The sequence below is a fragment of the Tetrao urogallus genome, assembly GCF_951394365.1.
Source record: "Tetrao urogallus genome assembly, chromosome: 3".
NCBI classification, from domain to species: Eukaryota; Metazoa; Chordata; class Aves; order Galliformes; family Phasianidae; genus Tetrao; species Tetrao urogallus.
This window is the reverse complement of record NC_136815.1, coordinates 47,158,701-47,177,194: the sequence shown is the minus strand read 5'-3', so window position 1 is coordinate 47,177,194 and position 18,494 is coordinate 47,158,701. Positions and strand designations below refer to the sequence as shown.

The 18,494-nt window shown below is 39.3% G+C and overlaps 1 protein-coding gene across 1 annotated transcript in view; it reads right to left on the bottom strand.

Annotated features, from left to right (window-relative positions):
• NDC80 (NDC80 kinetochore complex component) overlaps positions 1 to 17,083 on the bottom strand; it is a gene marked incomplete at both ends in the record, with an annotated part of 29,159 nt that extends 12,076 nt beyond the window's left edge. Inside the window, 15 exons of the mRNA XM_079533413.1 lie at positions 1,932 to 2,034; positions 2,806 to 2,936; positions 4,692 to 4,784; positions 5,888 to 5,977; positions 6,228 to 6,380; positions 7,355 to 7,560; positions 7,830 to 7,974; positions 8,779 to 8,885; positions 10,160 to 10,253; positions 11,351 to 11,440; positions 12,042 to 12,144; positions 14,704 to 14,876; positions 15,014 to 15,137; positions 16,084 to 16,170; positions 16,983 to 17,083. Of these exons, the coding sequence (XP_079389539.1) occupies positions 1,932 to 2,034; positions 2,806 to 2,936; positions 4,692 to 4,784; positions 5,888 to 5,977; positions 6,228 to 6,380; positions 7,355 to 7,560; positions 7,830 to 7,974; positions 8,779 to 8,885; positions 10,160 to 10,253; positions 11,351 to 11,440; positions 12,042 to 12,144; positions 14,704 to 14,876; positions 15,014 to 15,137; positions 16,084 to 16,170; positions 16,983 to 17,083 (1,800 nt within the window). The remainder of the gene's footprint in view (positions 1 to 1,931; positions 2,035 to 2,805; positions 2,937 to 4,691; positions 4,785 to 5,887; positions 5,978 to 6,227; positions 6,381 to 7,354; positions 7,561 to 7,829; positions 7,975 to 8,778; positions 8,886 to 10,159; positions 10,254 to 11,350; positions 11,441 to 12,041; positions 12,145 to 14,703; positions 14,877 to 15,013; positions 15,138 to 16,083; positions 16,171 to 16,982) is intronic.
• Positions 17,084 to 18,494: the final 1,411 nt, after the last annotated feature.

Below are 18,494 nucleotides of genomic sequence, written 5' to 3'. Positions count from 1 at the left end.
GCAATGGTAAGCATTATGTGCTTACCATGGTGGAGGCAACCACTGGGTGGCTTGAAACATATGCAGTACCCCATGCTACCGCCCGAAACACCATACTGGGTCTCGAGAAACAAGTCCTGTGGCGACATGGCACCCCGGAAAGAATTGAGTCAGATAATGGGACTCATTTCAAAAATTCTCTTGTAAATACTTGGGCCAAAGATCATGGCATTGAGTGGATTTACCATATTCCCTACCATGCACCAGCCTCTGGTAAAATTGAACGATACAATGGGTTGTTAAAAACGATGCTAAAAGCACTGGGTGGCGGAACATTTAAGCACTGGGAGAAGCATTTGGCAGAAGCTACCTGGTTAGTCAATACCAGAGGATCTATCAATCGTGATGGTCCTAACCAATCCAGTTCCCTACATACCGTAGAAGGAGATAAAGTCCCTGTTGTACATGTAAAGAACATGTTAGGAAAGGTAGTTTGGGTTCTTCCAGCTTCTGGAAAGGGCAAACCTCTCCGTGGTACAGTTTTTGCCCAGGGACCAGGATCCACTTGGTGGGTAATGCAGAAGAATGGGGATGTTCAATGTGTACCACAAGGAAACTTGATGCTGGGGGAGTGCAGTTACTAATTCTATGTGTATATATATATATATACATATATATATATATAGCCATGTGTGAGTAATGCATTTTAATCATTTTTTGTTTGTTTGTATATATATGTGTATATATTTTAAGCATGATGTAATGATGTAGAATAAGGGGTGGAATGTCATGGTTCTATGTTTTTCTGTTTTTTTTTTTTTATTTTTTTTATTTTTGGGTTTCAGTATTCCACATCAAAACATCATGTAGTGTACAGGGCATTAAAGTGTCACTGCCCCAATTCCAAGTACCTATCCCTGTACATTACAGCAGTCACGGGATCTGGCCCTTCCGGGTGGGGGGGGCGCTCTCTTGCTGCCTTGCAGTGGGTGCTGGAGGGTGCTTTCCTAGCCGTTCCAAGCTTTTCAGGTTTGAATCGGTCCCGGGAACTCTCTCTCTCATCTTGTCTGATTTATTAATCTCAATTTCAATTAAATTGTATATATTGTGTTATCTTGTATTCCGATATTATAGTAAAATAAGTTTTCCTCCATAGATTGTTGCCGCTGCTCTTTTCCTCCCTTCCTTCCTTCCCATTTTTTGTGGGACTGGGGTGGGGGGGGAGGGCAGAGGCCTGTCGCCCCTGTCACGGACATAGATTGATCTGATCAACTCCGTGACAGGGCCCCAGGCCTGGATGAAGTACTTGCTCACAAAGTGAGTGAAGGAGGACAGTAGCCCCCATCGCCCTGCTGGTTACCTTTTTTTTTTTTTTTAAAAATTAAACACAGCCCAGGATACAGTCAGCCTTCCAGGCTGCAAGAGCACACTGCTGACTCCTGTCCAGCTTTTTGTTCACCAGGGCCCCCAAAGCCTTTCTCCACAGGGCTGCTCACAATGAGTTCTTCTCCCAGGTCTGTACACACATCTGGTATGGTACCAACTCAAGTGCAGTATCTTTCACTTGGCCTTGATGAATCTTATTGGTTTCCCACAGTTCTACACCCCAAGCCTGTCCAGATGCCTCTGGATCACATCCTTTTCTTCTATTGTATTAGTTGCACCACTGAGCTTAGTGTGATCAACAAGCTTGCTAGGCGTCTACTCTATAATCAATATCACTGTGTCATTAATAAAGAAATTCAATAGCATTGGTCTCAAGACTGACCCCTGTGGCACACCACCTATGACAAGCCCTACTACTTGAACATAGATCTGTTTTTTTTTTTTTACTACCACATTTAATTAACAGATACTTTACTGGACAGGAAAAGTTCTTACGTCCATGTCCTTAACTGCAATTATAAATATCTTTAGAAAGATGTAATTCTGGGTATTGAACTTCATCTTACCTCTATAGATACTACATGAGTAGTAATCACTTCCAAGAGACGATTCAAGTTATCACCTGCTTTCCTGCTCTCTTCTGTTGTTGTTTGCATAACAATTTGATATCTGAAAAATAAAGACATTCTGAAAGTCAAGCCCCTAATTCTAAACTTCCTGACATCTACAATAATTTCTTTATCAAGTTACATATATTGTTATCTTTAGCCATCATTTTTCCTATTAGTATTAATGCAAACCAAGCTAGATTTATTTAACATATTTTTTAATACATCTGACCTAGAAGAAAAAAGGACCATATTGTACTAACTTGCCTGGACCTTAGAACAGACACATCCAAGCTGCAGCCCACACGTGCCCTGGCAGATCTCATAATGCAGCCACCTCTGCCCCGTGTCATCACGGTGGAGGTTCTGCCCTGCCAAGCAGCCTAGTCTGGCCCCAAGCATACTCCCATTGCTCAGCAACAACCAAACATTGGTGCGGCACGGTCTGTGCTGAAACCAGGACACAGGGAGGGTGCAGCATAGTGCCGTGCCAACTCAAGTTACAGCTATTTCATTGAGCACAACTTCTCTGCACAGTGTGTTCTAGTGCTCCATCATGTAGACAGCAAAGAAATGCTTCCTGGTGCATTGGAGAAAAAGAAAAACATCACAACAACCTCCTCTGCTAGAGTCTGTGCCCACTGCCTCTTGTCCTGGCACTGGGCACCACTGAAAAAAGCCTGGCTCCATCATATGGACATAAAAACAAAAATTACATGAAAGAACAGAAGTGCTGATATAGTAGACAGTCTTGCTAAACTAAGTATATCCAATGATCTCCCTCCCCCCCTCCCCCCAAAAAATCTACACAAACAGAAATTATGGATCTTACTGTCTCTGAATATCATGCAGATCATTTGTGGCTTCACTGAGACCCTCATTGACACCGCTCTCAAGTAATTGTTTATGCTTCTCTAACAATTCCAGCTCATTTGCACATTTTTGCTCCTCTTCTTCTGCTTCCTGTAAATGTCAGGGAGAAAACAAAATATCACATAACAGATCACATTTTAGGAAAGAAATAGTGTATTATTTTTTCCCCTATATGTTATTCATCCCAATACTTGAATTAGGAATTTACCACACAAGCAGCTTCACACACAGAACTCAAATTCCCTTCAGAAAAACAAATGGGAAACCACAATAGACGTCTACCTCCTCTCTCCCCAATTCAACTTTGAAGTTTTCTCAAGTTTTTTTTGTTTTGTTTTTCATTTTCCTCTACTCAAAGTCAACCTAATCTTCCCTTATTTCTCTTACAATATTTCTAGGTCAGCGTGTTAAGCTATTTTCCCTCAAAATTAATCTAAAAAGAGATTACTTACAGACTTTCTAAATATTTTATAAATGAAACATCAGAAACAACAAAATAATTTTTGACTAAAAAAAGGAAAAGACTTCACTTTTTATTTTGAAATGTGTTTAGAAAATGCAAGCAATCATCTATTAGAGCTATCATCTATCTGAGCTGTTGGAGTAGGACTAGAGAAGGATCAGAAAGATGATCAAAGCACAGGGAGCACCTCTCTTACACAGAAAGGCTGAGGGAGCTTGGCTTTTTTAGCTTGCAAAAGCAAAGACTCCAGGGAGACTTCATTGTGGCCTTCCTGTACTTGAAGAGAGCTTATAACCAGGAGGGGAACTGACTTTTTACACAGTCTAATAGTAACAGGGGAATGGTTTTAATATAAAAGAGGGGAGATTGAGGTTCAATGTTTGGAGGAAGTTCGTTACTTGTAGCATGATGTGGTTCTGGAAAAAACTGCCCAGAAAAGCTTTAGATGCCCCATCCCTTGATAGCATTCAAGGCCAGGCTGGATACGGCCTGGGCAGCTTGATCTAACCCTGCTCATTTCAGGGGGTCAGAACTGGATAGGAGTTTAAGGTCCCTTTCAACCTAAGCCATTCTGTGATCTATCCAATGCAAATATCATTGATAACAGTATATTTAGCAGAATGAAACCAAATTCCACCTTCATTAAACACTTAATTCTGGTGAATTTCTGAAACCTTAAAAAATAACTATGCAATAATAAAGTCTAATGCATATTACTTGAAAAATTACAGGAGAAATTAATGATTGTATTCTATTTTAAATATCTAGTTGCTATTGAGTATTTTATGAACTTGTCTTCAGAAAATATGTTTGCAATTACTTAGATCAAAAGGTAAATTTCAGGTATTTTTGAAAGCTTTCATTTAAATCAATCCACCTAAGCAGTGTAACTGCTGAGTGGAAGCACATTCTAGAGGAAAAAAAAATGTAAACAACTTTACATCAATAATGTATTTTATATGCTATTAGTTAAATAATGCTTTCCTTAATTTTTAAATGTGGTAACAGGTTCATTACAAACGGTTAGTGCATTTGTTACATACAGGGCATAAACATGGCAGATACTGTAGAATCTGTTTAAAACACATGCATTGAGACATCCTGAAGTCAGGAGATGGACATGGCGACTTTCATAACTGGTTGTAGTAGTTTATGATTTATTTACAGGCTCTGAGAAAGTATGATACCAGATTATGTTAAGTGGAAGCTGACTCTTAAGATAGCACTCAAATATTTCTGAATAAGAGAAGATTTCATTTTCTGCAAGAGCTGAGAGCAAAGTTTCAAGCAAACAAGCAAAACAAATTCTTACATATAAATACAAGCCTTAAAGATAATGTTATCAACAATAAACTGTTATTAAAAGTATAGAAAAGTTCTACCTTAAGCTTCTGATGGTAAAGATCATCCAGCTTTTCTGCTTCTTCTTTCAGTGTTTTCACACTGCTTTTCTTCTCCGTTACCATTGCATTCACCTGAAAATGTGACTTCAGATATAATTCCAAAGGAATTCCTACCTGTAACTCCATGCCATCACAGACAACGTATGGCAGCCCTGAAACACTTTGTTAATCCAGGTCTGGCCAAGGTGACATTAGCTTTCATCATAGCAGGCTGTATTGCATTTTGTTTTTAGGGAGTAGGCGTGAGTTTGGGAAGGCACGCAGCCATGACAGCTGACCATGACTAGCCAAAAGAGTATTCCATCCTACATGCTATAATGCTTTGTAAGAAAAACTGAGGTAGGAGAAGAACAATTTCATCTTTTTTAAGCTTCCAAGGTAGCAGCTGTTCAGAGACTGGCAGTGCATTGGTCTGCCTATGGGGGGGAGAAAGGGGGGAGGCTTACACCATATCTGGTGCACACAGTGCCAATAAAAGTTTTTGCACTATGTGTAAAAGATCTTGCACTGGAAATGAAAATTCTGCAACAGTGGGTTTTGAATATGCAGCTCTGAATATGCAAGTTATTTATATTAGTACTTTCCTAAACCATATTTTAGTACTTCAAACTTCAGGTTAATTTCAACCAAAACATACTGACTTTGTCTAAATAAGAAAAAAAAAAATACAGGGTTTTTGAGAATCCCTGTATTAAGTTCAGCATAAAAATTAGACCATTAAACACTTGCTGATAATCTGTTGTAGGATTTTTTTTTTTTTGTGTGTGTGCTCTAAGCTATTGACATGGAAATGTGTATGTCAGCATGCTATACAACATGAAATTCTTCCAATCCATCCTGAACCCAATATTGCTAAAAATTTCCCCAATTACTTCTTATCAGTGGTAATCCACTGATTGCAATAGACAACTTATTAAACAAGTCTTTCCAATGTTTATCATCAAATATATGTAACTGCATAATCTTCAGCACAGGGAATATACATTATTCCATCCAACAGAAGGAGATCTTAAGTCACACAAAAGCTTTTACATTCCAACACAATTAAATCAATCTTCTCACTACTTCCCCCTCCAAAAAAAACCACACAAATAGCCTGTGTAAAATGGTCAGGTGAGTCCAGCAGGTAACATTACAGGATCTTAGTACTTGTCTTCTTTAAGCAAAAAACATACCTGTTCCAAAGTGTCCTCTAAACTCATTTTCCGCTGAACGGCTTTCCTAATTTCTTCCTCCGTTTGGTTTACAATCTCCATAAGAGGAGCCTGTTATACACATAGAAGAAAATCTAGATAATGCAGTTTGTCAGCTTAAACTAAAGATTTTTTTTCTTCTACACTTTTTAACTTAGGCTGCTGTACCCACCAATATCAAATTTTCTCCCTGTACCACAAACGTAATTATAACAATCACAGAAGTTCTCAATGAAGTTTAATGAGGAGTTCCCAACATTCCCCGAAAACACTGAAATTTTATTATGAGTGGTAATAGACACTCAGTGTTGATTTTACTTACCTTAATCTGAGTTCTGTATTTGACTAGGCAATTTGGTCCTGCCTCGGGATTAAAATGAATCTCAAAGTCATGCCCTTTAGAATTCTCAGCACTTATTGGAATTAATTTCAGCTTTCGAGCCAGTTTATGATACTCTGCCAGTTGTGTTTCAATCTGTTCAGAGATTAAAAGGGCAACAGTCATGGAAAAAATACAACTGAAAAGCTTTGCGAAAAGTATTCATATAGTACTTCAAATAGGTTTCTGAGTTGTTCTGTATGTTCCACAGTAATGGATGTTTTCTGATTCTTTCAGAGCTTACTCTGCAAGATTACTTGAAGTGTATGGGTAAGACTAAATGGTTTCCTCCTGTGGTTTTCTCTCCTGCTGCATTATTTCCTGCATCAGCATTTTGAGGATTGACAGTGGAGAATGAACATGTACTACTTCTAAGCAAGTTGCCAAAACAGTAATTAGTCATCATGTTGATGATTGTTTTTGGCGGGAAGTATCACATAGTCACATGTTCTAATAACATACTTGAACTTGAGTGTAGCTCTAGACACAGCTTATTAAATCTCTGTTTTCTGACACAAGAACTATCTATATGCAAATGTAACTAGAAAAATATTGCTTGATATGTGCTTATATTTGTATGGTATGAGGAATTTAATACCAAGAGCAAGAGAAAGCACAGCTCTGCTAAATGAAAAAGAAATAAATGTGTTTTTGTTTATTTCAAATATCTAGCAGAGCAGCAGTTTTTAAATCCCACCACCTACAGGGCCACATTTCTTCATTCTATATAAGTGCCTCTTAAACTCTTATAATTTACATGTAAGGCACCAATCTGTCTCTAAACACATGCAGACATTAACTCAAAGCACTAGTTTTGCATTACTTCTTTGCTCTAAAGTCCCAACATATCTATCTTTCAGTCTAACGTTACTGAAGCTCTCGATGCTGTAGGAGTCAGAGCTTACAGTGGTGCATATTCTAGCCATTCTTTTCACTATCAAGATACACCCATGTTGTTGTTAAATCATTTAGAAAAAGTTAGTAATAGCTCAAGTCCCAAGCTTAAAGACACATCATGAATACTGATAGCCATCTCTCATTGTGGTAGGGTAGGTAGGGTTTTCACATACCGCCTCTTTATTTCTAGCATATTTTAGCTCTTCATTCCACAGTTGATGTTCTTCTGCTTCGAGTTCCTTAGTTAGCTTATTAATGGTTTGCTGCAACTCATTTCTCTCGTGATTTATTCTCTCAATATCCGCAACTGAGTACTTTTGGTTATCAAAGATATGCTGGAGCCGTGCATTCTCCTGCTTCATTGCTTCTACTTCCATTTCTGTTTTCACAAAACATTTGTAAAAATGAATGTAAAAATATCAAACTGTACAGTTAAGGCTCACCTCCCAGTATTTTTTTTAATAAGTAAATTTCCTTTCTCTAGAATATAAGCAGTTATCTGCAAAAAATTTTCCCCATTAGCAATTAATCTTGGAGTTTATTTGTAGCACCATCATACACAAAGTCATCCCTGAAGCTAAGAATTAAAAACTATTTTTAAAATCTATTTCTGCCTTCACTAAATATTTGTGACCAAGGCCACCTTACCTGCTGCCTCAACTTCTTCATTAACCCCTTTCATTTTCTGATCAAGGATGGTTGTGTGAGATTCCAGATTAGCCAAATAAGCCTGGTATTTCTGAACATCTGCTTGAAAAGAAGATCTCAGCTTTCGTAGCGATACTAAACGATCCTAGTAAATGAATGCAAAGAACAATCACTGCAGTATTAATCTAAAATAATCATCCTCCTCTCCAGACAGAATGGTAGATTACAGTCAGTATCAATAGTATAAATATACAAAAAAAAGTTCATAATTCTCTGTAACAGCTGACGCAAGTTAGACTTCAGAATAGCAAAAGAGGCTGAAAAGATGGTTCGTAACTTAGTTGTTGTATTTCAGTATTTCAAACTTTTGATTTGCATTAAGCACTGCATAAAATGTTCTTACTGCAGGTAATTCACTGCTTAAGTATACATTATACATGTATACAGTATACAAAAGGCAGACGAGACAAAAGGGTGAGGAAAGTAGGAATACAACACACAAATTTTGCACAGTAGACAGAACTTTCAGTTTGCTAGCTGTACACCTACAGTACTACTTTTGGTCTATGCTGTATTAAAAACAGAAGCCACTTTCTGAAACAAAATGCTTCTCCAGAAATGTATTTTTACTGTTTGCTACCACTGAATTCTGTGCTCTCATCCACTGAAAAGTTCTCATAGCAACATCTTTTGAAAAGATAGCACTGAAGTTCAGATAAACTGTCTGAAGTATATTATTAATATTTCAGTCAGTGCAAGATCTTAGCTGAAAAATATCTGCTCAATATTAAACAAATAGTGACTCCATAGTAAAAGCATTCTACTACAACAGCATAGTCTGTAATAACCAAGTCTAATTAGAATACTGTAAAATCATTAAAGAGATGAAAATTCAACAACTGAAAATTCAAACCCCTCATACACACAAGGACAGACAGACTTTACTAACCGGCTCACTTTCCCTTTCTTTTTCTAGTCTTGCAATTTCTTCATGAAGTCTTTTGTTTTCTGCTGCTAAGCCTTCTATTTTGAACTCATCTACATTAAATATATCCTCTAGCGTGGGAAAGAAGAAAGAATGAGGTTATAAATCAATCTCCACTGTTTGTCACCACCTATTCAGAAAATCTGAGTAATTGCCTTACCATTGGCATAGTGAATACCTGTTACCAAACAGATTGTCTTAATCTGAAAACAAAAACAAACCTACCTAAAAGCTATCATTACAAAATAAATAGGCAAAAAACAGGACAAAACAAACAGTTCTGCTGTCACACAAGAAAAATAATTCCCGTAATGTTAGATTCCAGAGTCTCGTAAGACCCACACAACAGGATAGTTGTTAGACAAGTTTCCTCTGTTTAAGCTTCATAAGTTGTCTTATTTGAATACTCCTTTCCTCATCACGAGCTTTCTTGCATGTTGAAATTTTGCTTACTTCCCCTCAGTCTTTTCCAAACAATGGTATAAATAATTTTTTTCCTACAAATATGTGGTAACTGTCTCATAATATATGTTTTTTTTCCAGTTGATGGATCCTGCTGGCAATGAGTGTGTTCTTAGTCTGTTTTCACAGAAGAGCTTTGAAAGCAGGAATTATTTTTCCCTGCTTGTTCTTATATGCTACTTATGTTTCCTTAAGTGATGAAACATGAAAAATTTTCCAGCTCACTGAAGCTAAACAGATGCATGCTGAAGCATGTATGGAAATCCTCACAACAGAGTTTGGAACTTCTACTGTTTTCAGAACTTTTCTTAGAATTATAAAAGGTGGAAGAAAGACACTGAAGTCATCTAGTCCAATTGTCAGCCCATCACCATCACGCCCACTGACCATGTCCCTCAGTGTCACATCTCTCTGTTTCTTGAACACCTCCAGGGATGGTGATTCCACCACCTCTCCCTGGGCAGCCTGTGCCACGGCCTCACTGCTCTTTCTGAGACGAGTGTTTTCCTAATATCCAACCTGAACAGCAGCTGAACTTTCTTACTCTTCAGATGAGCTGTCTGTTGTCTATTTATTTACTTTTTACAAATACTTTGCCAGAAACAAGGGTGCAGATGGAATTTGCACCTGAGGAGCTGCTTTTCTGTTACAAAACCATTGAAAACAATAGTTTCACACATACATCTGACAGCAGAACATGACCCATCTGTCTGTATTGTTAACAGCGAATGAAAAGAGAATTAAGTCAGTACAGTTGAGGTGCTTGGGAATTCCACATTTCTTTATCTTAGATCACTTTTGCTTGAAAATTGAGGAAAACTAATGCTAGGAGAAAATAGCCTAATAACAAAACCAAATACTTCATTAAAACACAAAAACTTACTTAATTTTGACTGCACTTCTGCATCCAATTCTTCGTAAGTATCTCCCCCTTTCATGAAGTGCTCATAGCACTTTACAATGTAGTCCATGAAAAGCTGAGAACAATTTCAATAGATTCCATGAAGGCTCAAAGAGTTGTAAATAGCTCATCTAAACATACTCAACTATTGGAATTAAACAACTGATACAATACATATCTCTGGTTTGGCTGTACTACTTTTTTTTTTTTATTTCATTAAACAAAGTCAGAAGATAGTATCAGGGCAGAAGAAGGTATCTAGAATTCATATAATTAACAAACTTCTACAGACACTGCATACATTTTTCTGGGACACTGATAAAAGATAGTAGATAGAATATTTAATAATTGCCTTGAAACATATGATACTCTGAAGCTACATAATATAAACAGTAGCTCTGTTTAACATGCTTTTTAAGTAAACATGAACTTTATACTCCAGATATTTTAGAGAATTACTTCTACAATTAGATGAAGGTTACTCAAAAATAATTTGCTGCAGATATTCTTTCAAATTTTATTTTATTTTTTCTTTCTTAAGTAAGAAACAAACAAACAAACCTGAAGTGTACTGGCAGAATATCCCTTCCAAAACATAAATAAAACTCAAATAATACTAGTAATAGATAATAAAACAGAAAGCAAGCAAGGTGCTTGAGATGCATCTTAAAAATTTAAATATTAACACCAATTTTAAACTGAATAAGTATGAATGGGAGTCATATTTATAATTTATTTTACAACCTTTACACTGTACTGCTGTTAACTGTAGGATACTCAAGTACTAAATGGAGATATACCTGAGGTCCTGCTAAGACTATAAACAAACAGCACAAAGAGTCCTTTCTCCGCAAAAAAGAACTCAGATGCTACCTTGAAACAGTCAGTTAACCAAATCAAAGCTGCCACAATAATAATAGCAACTAGGAGAAGGCGGCATTTGAGTTTAACACCCAGCCTCAACTGGTCAGGATGTCTGTCAGGAAACTAGTTGATAAAGCATTTTATATAATGCTGTATTTCCTAGAGAACTCTGAAAATATGAAACTGAACAGAATATACAACCATAGTCCAATTCAATTTATTCTACCATATTTAGATCATACTGTTTTCTTACAGCATATGGCAAAATTCAGTTGAACAGTTCTGACAATATTCACTTTTTCATAGTACCTTGTTATGTACAATTCCATCATCAGTTTCTCCTCCCCAGTTCTGCCCATCGTCAAATGAAGATGGATTTTCCCTCATGGCAGCATACAACTGAAAGGCACAAGTGTACATACATAGAACAAGCATGAAGACCTCCATTCATCCTGCTGGTCAAGATTCTCAGCACAGGATATGGTTGGCCTTCTCGGCTGAAAGCGCACGTTGCCAACTTGTTTTGAATCTTTCATCAACCAATAACTCCAAATTCTTCTCCTCAGGGCTGCTCTCAAGCCATTTTCTACTCAACCTGCATCTGTGCTTGGCATTGCCCCAACCCAGGTGCAAGATCTTGCATTTGGCCTTGTTGAACTTCATAAGACTGGCATGGGCCCACCTCTCAAGCCTGTCCAGGTCCCCCTAAATGGCATCCCATCCTTCTAGTGTGTCAACAGCACCACTCAGCTTTTCTCCTCTTACAGAAATTTATCCAGTAAAAATAAAAAAATTAAAAAAATAATGCCATAATATAACATTAAAAAATCAATTTAAATTCACTAAAAGTATGAGCTAGCTCCCAAGAGGCAAGTAAGAATACCTACCTTTTCCTTCACATATAAAATAAAGGAAACTGTAAAAACACTACTAAGACACCTGCAATTAAAATTCCAGTTTGAAATGTGGAAATATTTGGTTTAAAGAACTCAGATGCTACCTTGAAACAGTCAGTTAACCAAATCAAAGCTGCCACAATCTGAGGCCAGGTGTGTGGTGCTCCCACTGTGTACATGGAGCTTTTTGACAAAGGAAAAGGGTACCTACAAGAGAAAACATTTTTAAATGCTGTGCAGAATGAGCAAGGTTTTACATTAAGATCAAGCCAAACAAGGAAGAACAAATTAAATTGTGCTTTACACTGTATGTTGAGAGAAGAAAAGGAGAGTTCTCATACCACAGGACTTTATTCCATTATCATAGGTTTCCCATTATGTAATTCACGAAACTGGCTTTCTTTTTTTTGCATATGCAGAGATTAGGAACAATTAAGGACTCTTACAAAAAAGCATGAATTATTACTTTATGTACTCCTTAGTCCTTTCCTACTCAACTTTCAACCTTGCTTTGGGTCTTGGTAGCAAGTCACTTCAGGTCAGATTATTTTTCTTCTGAAAGATCTACACAAGGAAAGATAGGCAATGCAGTATTAGGGAAAAGAAGCGGGTAGTCTGTGAGCATGGGGTGATTCACGATGATACAAAGACCTCAAAGAAGTCAGCAAATACAAAGGAGGCATTAATAGTCCACTGGATGCTTACTCCAGTAGACGGTCAACCATGACAGATTTCTATCATGACAACAGAAACTGAGAGGCAGAAGTCCTGTTCTTATAGAGCAAGTTTCCTTCTTGGGTCAAATGCACATTGAACACAGAAAAGTGGTTGACAAGCAGCTTAGAGTCATGCAGTTTTAGTATAGGCAATCTTTATAAAAACTGCATAGAAGTATTAATATTCTAAATATGGATCACATATCTATACTTCTAACTAAAGACATATTGACAGTCTCTACAAACCAAAGAATAGAAGTGCATTTTTTATTGCATCTTTAGACTGGCAGCTGTACCAAGTTATTAAAATAGCACAGAATAAGAATCCAGACGTAATCACAGAATCACAGAACTGTAGGGGTTGGAAGGGACCTCCTGAGATCATCAAGTCCAACCCCCCTGCCAAAGCAGGTTCCCTACACCAGGTCGCACAGGTAGGCATCCAGGCAGGTCTTGAACATCTCCAGAGAAGGAGACTCCACCACCTCCCTGGGCAGCCTGTTCCAGTGCTCCGTCACCCTCACTGTAAAGAAGTTCTTGCGCATGTTTGTGCGGAACTTCCTATGCTCCAGTTTCTGGCCATTTCCCCTTGTCCTGTCTCCACTCACCACTGAAAAGAGTCCGGCCTCGCCATTCTGCCCCCCACACCTTAGATATTTATAGACCTGGATCAGGTCCCCTCTCAGTCTCCTTTTCTCAAGGCTGAACAGACCCAGTTCACTCAGCCTTTCCTCATAGGGGAGATGCTCCAGGCCCTTCACCATCTTCGTGGCCCTCCGCTGGACTCTTTCCAAGAGATCCCTGTCTTTTTGGTACTGGGTAGCCCAGAACTGGACGCAGTGCTCCAGATGAGGCCTCACCAGGGCAGAGCAGAGGGGGAGGATCACCTCCTTTGACCTGCTGGCCACACTCCTTTTAATGCACCCCAGTAAGCCATTGGCCTTTTTGGCCACAAGGGCACACTGCTGGCTCATGGCCAACCTGTCGTCCACCAGGACACCCAGGTCCCTCTCCGCAGAGCTCCCCTCCAGCAGCTCATCCCCCAACCTGTACTGGTGAATGACAGTTGGTAATGACAGTTTCATTGCTCATAAACCACTCAACTTGAGGATTTTTAAAAAATGAGAGTTAGAATATGAATATTTTTGCTTCGGAAGACTTCTTAAAGTCAGATCTGAAAGTAAATGTCTTTTTTTTTTTTTTTTTTTTTTTTTTTGAATTGGTCTTTAAATTTAGATTGCAGTCTTTGTGGGACAGAGTAAAGCCTCTTGAGAACAAGTTCCTTTTCAATATTTCAGTGAGGTCAGCAGTTTCATATATTGTAGGTTTAAACAGAATTTTACTGAAATACTGAGAAGTGAACATGTATACGTGTAAGGAACCCTCACGCTCTGACACAATCATGGGCTCAAATCTACAGAAGCAGAATACTGTTCTACAAGACTGAAAATGCACAACTAACAGGTTGTGTTTTTTTCCTTTCTTGGAAAGTGTTGGAGCATTGATGAGTCCAAATGTTTACAGCACTAAAGAAGATTAGATAAAAAACACTCACTACTTAGCGGGATTTTTCACCTCAGCAGTCATTATTGTTTCTGCTTCTCTCACTTCCCATTTAAAGCAGGAAGTTACAGAAAAATAATGACTTTAAATGAACAGAAGGCAACAATCTGGAATTCTTTTTGGTGCTTGGATTTAAATAGAATGAGCCAGAAGAGGCTGTCAAAAGCTAACAAGTTAAGATAAAGTTAAGCAATTTCCATTTAGTAAAGCGGCCTTTCAAAGTCTAATAGAAATAATTACTTAGGTTTTAAGTTACAAAGCAAGCTTCCAAGAGTCTGCAGTTCTGCAAATTCAAAGAAAAAAATATCTAGAAACAAGTGAGTAAACTCAAACAAAAGTAAAGCAAAGTAATCAGAACATCAAAGTTTCAGTCAAATCTGAATAAAGAAGTCAGCCCATTCTCCCTAGTTTTCATACAGAATCCTTAGATTAGTCATTTCTGGCTTTACTGCAGCTGTTCAGCACAATATATAAATAAGGATCTTACCCAAGCTCTTTGAAAACTCGGGGAATTTCCTCTTCGAATTTTGAGTCAGGCAGTTCATAAGAAGGGCAGAGAAATCCATAGATAAAAGTGAAGATTTTTACAAAGTCTTTTACAGATGGAGACTGTAGTGATTTTACAGTGACATTATGGGCGTAACCATTCTCAACAAGAAACTGGGGAAGAAAAATATACATATTAAATGGCATGCTAGTCAACAAAATCTATAGTTGAAACCATCAGAAAACCAAATATTTTGAGTAGTGCTTTTAATGCCTAATAAACAATTTTGTAAAATAAGTTAATGAGTTACCTCACAAAGCTGTTTGATACACTGCTGGATGAATGCCTTGTCATGAAGTGGCCTGGGATCCTTGATCTTTTCTGTACCAAACATACCATACTGACTGTTGCGTGAACCTCCAGCCCCACTAGTTCTAGGAACAAGAAATAAATACATTTCTTTGTGACAATACACAAATACAGAGTTCTTGGTTATATACAAATCCTTACATTTGCTGGTTTTATATATTTTTCGCATATGTCATGCAAAGGGCTAAACTGAAGGCAATCCTCTAAGTAGAAAGATTAAAGAACAACATCCAGCCATAGAAGTCATGATGCCCATATAAAACAGAGGGATTACTACATCACAGGTGAATATTTTCTTCAGTTTATTGAAATAAAGTTTCACAGAGCAGAAAAAAAAAAAAAAGATAAGCCAAAGGTGAAGAAACAAACAACGTAAGTTGTTGAAACTGAGGATTAAAATACTCAAGGAACATTTAGAAGAAAAGCAGAACTCTGAATGAAAGAAGCTACCTGCAGACATTAAAACAGAAAACTGTCAACTAAGATGATATGATTTTGTAAGGTTTTCATTGTACAGGGAAAAAGAAACTAAGGCAGAGAGTAATGCTGATTTGATTCCAATTTCACAAGATTACTACCTGATTTAAGCTTAAGCTAGCATTTTTTGGTTTTTTCTCATTTTTTTTCCTCTGAATTGAAAAGACAAAATAGAGGTAGGAAGTCAGACTAGCATTGTTAGAAAGCTTTATCAATATCTGCTAATGCAAACATCTCCCAGGTCTGTACTGAGTGGGACATTTTCTTCCTTAAACAGGCCAATGTCTTGGGCAGCTCTTAAGCGTTGCAGTGCATGTTTCTCCTCTTGCATTCCCAAGAGGAAGAACAACTATTTAAGCAGATCCTGCTCCACAGCATTGTTATTTAGTGACCAGAGTGTAGGAAGACAGACCTGAACACCTAAGGGCCTCAGATCCATTTTTCCCCATAATGAAAATGTAGCAAGAAAGTAAAACTGTAAAATGCTATGAGATTGTTTTAATTTATAGCACATTGATCTGAAGCTATCAATACCTCTTCCCAAAAAAGCTGACTTTCCTTTCTGAAGTTGCAGACGTAGTTTTGCTCATGCTCAGCTTTCCAAACGTTCCTCTGTCCTTCCTGAGAGATAGGGAGAAGGATTCAAATGACTATTTCTACCATTTCATCTTTTGCTTACATAAGAAAGGTATAAACACATTAATTAAAGTCTAACCAGCTTCAGGACAGCAGTATCTTAGAAGCATCAGCTGATTTTAATGCATTATTTATCCACTAGTAAGGCCATTTCTGCCAGTTTTATTAGTGTACATTTTATACATCAAGTACCCAGCCACCCCCCAACCACCTAGCAAATATGCAAGAAAAAAAACCATTATAATGTGAGATGTGCCACAGGCACATAAGTGAAATTTTAGATTTCATAGAATCATATCATAGGGTTGAAAAGGGCAACAATCATCTAGTTTCAACCCCCTACTGTGTGCAGGGTTGCCAACCACCAGACCGGATTACCCAGAGCCACAACCAGCCTGGGTTTTAAATTATATGCTGACCATACTGCATAAACACATAGATGAGAGCAGATTGGTCATTTAAAGGTCTTTAAAAAAGAAAAAAAAAAAAAAAAAAAGACAAAAGCAAACAAACAAACCCCAAGCCAACTAACAACAACAACATAGTATTTTTGAGAACTATTGAGTTTTAAATTCATATTCACTCAACCAATAAGTTAAGCTAGAGATTTTTGGTGGTTTTTTAAATTAATTATTTTTATATTTTGCGCAGAACGTGAGCACTTGTGCAGAAGCCTTTGGCTACAGAGGGTTTTCTTCTTACTGCTCCCATCTTTTTCAGATGCTACTCGCTGCAGTAAAGCCACCGAGTCTGAGGTTTGCGCACACGTTATTAGCGACGTGACCATCCCCACTTACATTTGAGGCGTCTGAAGACCCATCTTGTTGCTGTCCTGCACTCTCAGCACCATCGTAGACTGCCGCCCGCTACTCCCACAAGTGGTTGAGCTTCGCCTCATTGCGACCGAGCTGTAAATCGGAGTCTGCCGGTATTAGGAAATCCAGGCTCTGAGAATATTTGTGTTTGCGAAATACGCGATGACTTTCTGAGGGGTGAAAAGACACAAGTCGTACATCAGACCAACGATCACGCGACAGAAGAGACAGAGCAACCAGCGAAGAGGAAGGCCGCGCTGGCGAAGCGCCCAGCAGGTCTCCCATCGATCCCTTTCTCTACCACTACCTGCGAGCCTGCTTATCAGCTGCGCCTGCAGCCGCCTCACCGTCCTAGGGGAACCGCAGCCGTCCGTTGCCGTGAGCGGCGCCGATCCCTTCCTCCTGATTTCAAATCCGCCCGCCCGTTACGTCACGCGCGGCGCCGCAAGAGTGCGACGTCACAGCGGAGAGACGGCAGCCGAGGGATGTGGGAGTTGGGGGGCGTCGCCGCTTCCGCCCGCTCAGCCTGTTGCGCTCTGTCTGGCCTGCTGCCGTACAACAAGATGGCGGCGCTCGCTGGTGGCTGAGCGGCGTCGGTGAGTGAAAGAGTGAGAGAGCCTCTGCGCTGCGGAGCGCAGGGGGGTCTGCACCGTGCGGAGCGAGAGATGCGCGGTCTCGGGGCTTTGCAGAGGGTTCCTGAGGGCGAGCGTGGGGAGAGAGCGGCCCGCAAGGAGTGCTTCATCGTGCTAGGCTGTTCCCTGCCTGCAACGGGTTTCTCTCCTGTTAGCGAGCGCCCAGAGGAGGGCAGTAAGTGTGACGAGCGGCTGAGCTCCCTGGGTTCGTTCAGTAGAGGAGCTGACGGGAAGCCTGATGGCGACTGCAGCTCCTCACAGGGAGCAGAGGAGCAGCGCCGAGCGCTGCTCTGTGTGACAGTGACAGGGCCCGAGGGGACGGCATGGAACTGCGTCAGAAGAGGGCAGCTGGGGATTAAGGACAGATGCTGCACTACAGGGCGGTGGGCATGGCCCCGAGTTTCTGAAATTCAAGGAGCATTCGGACAATGCTTTCAGACACAAGTTTTGAATTCTTGTGTGGTCCTATATGGAGCTGGGCATAGGACTCGATGATCCTTGTGGGTGTCTTCCAACTCAAGATATTCTATCATCTTACGTGGCTGGAAGACTATAAGGCTCTGAAATAGAATGGCTTGAGTTGGAAGAAATCTTAAAGCTCACCCTGGCGTTGAGCACCTCCAGGGATGGGGCACTATAGCTTCTCTGCGCAGCCTGCTCTAGTCTGATGCATCACTGTCCTCTGAATGAAGAATTCCTCCTAACATCTAACCTAAATATCCTCTCCTTTAGTTTAAAACATTCCCCCTTGCCCTATCACTAGCAGACCGTGTAAAAAGTCTGTTGCTCTCCTGTTTATAACCTGCCTTCAAGTACTGTAAGGCTACAATGAGGTCTCCCTGGAGACTTCAAGCTGAATAAG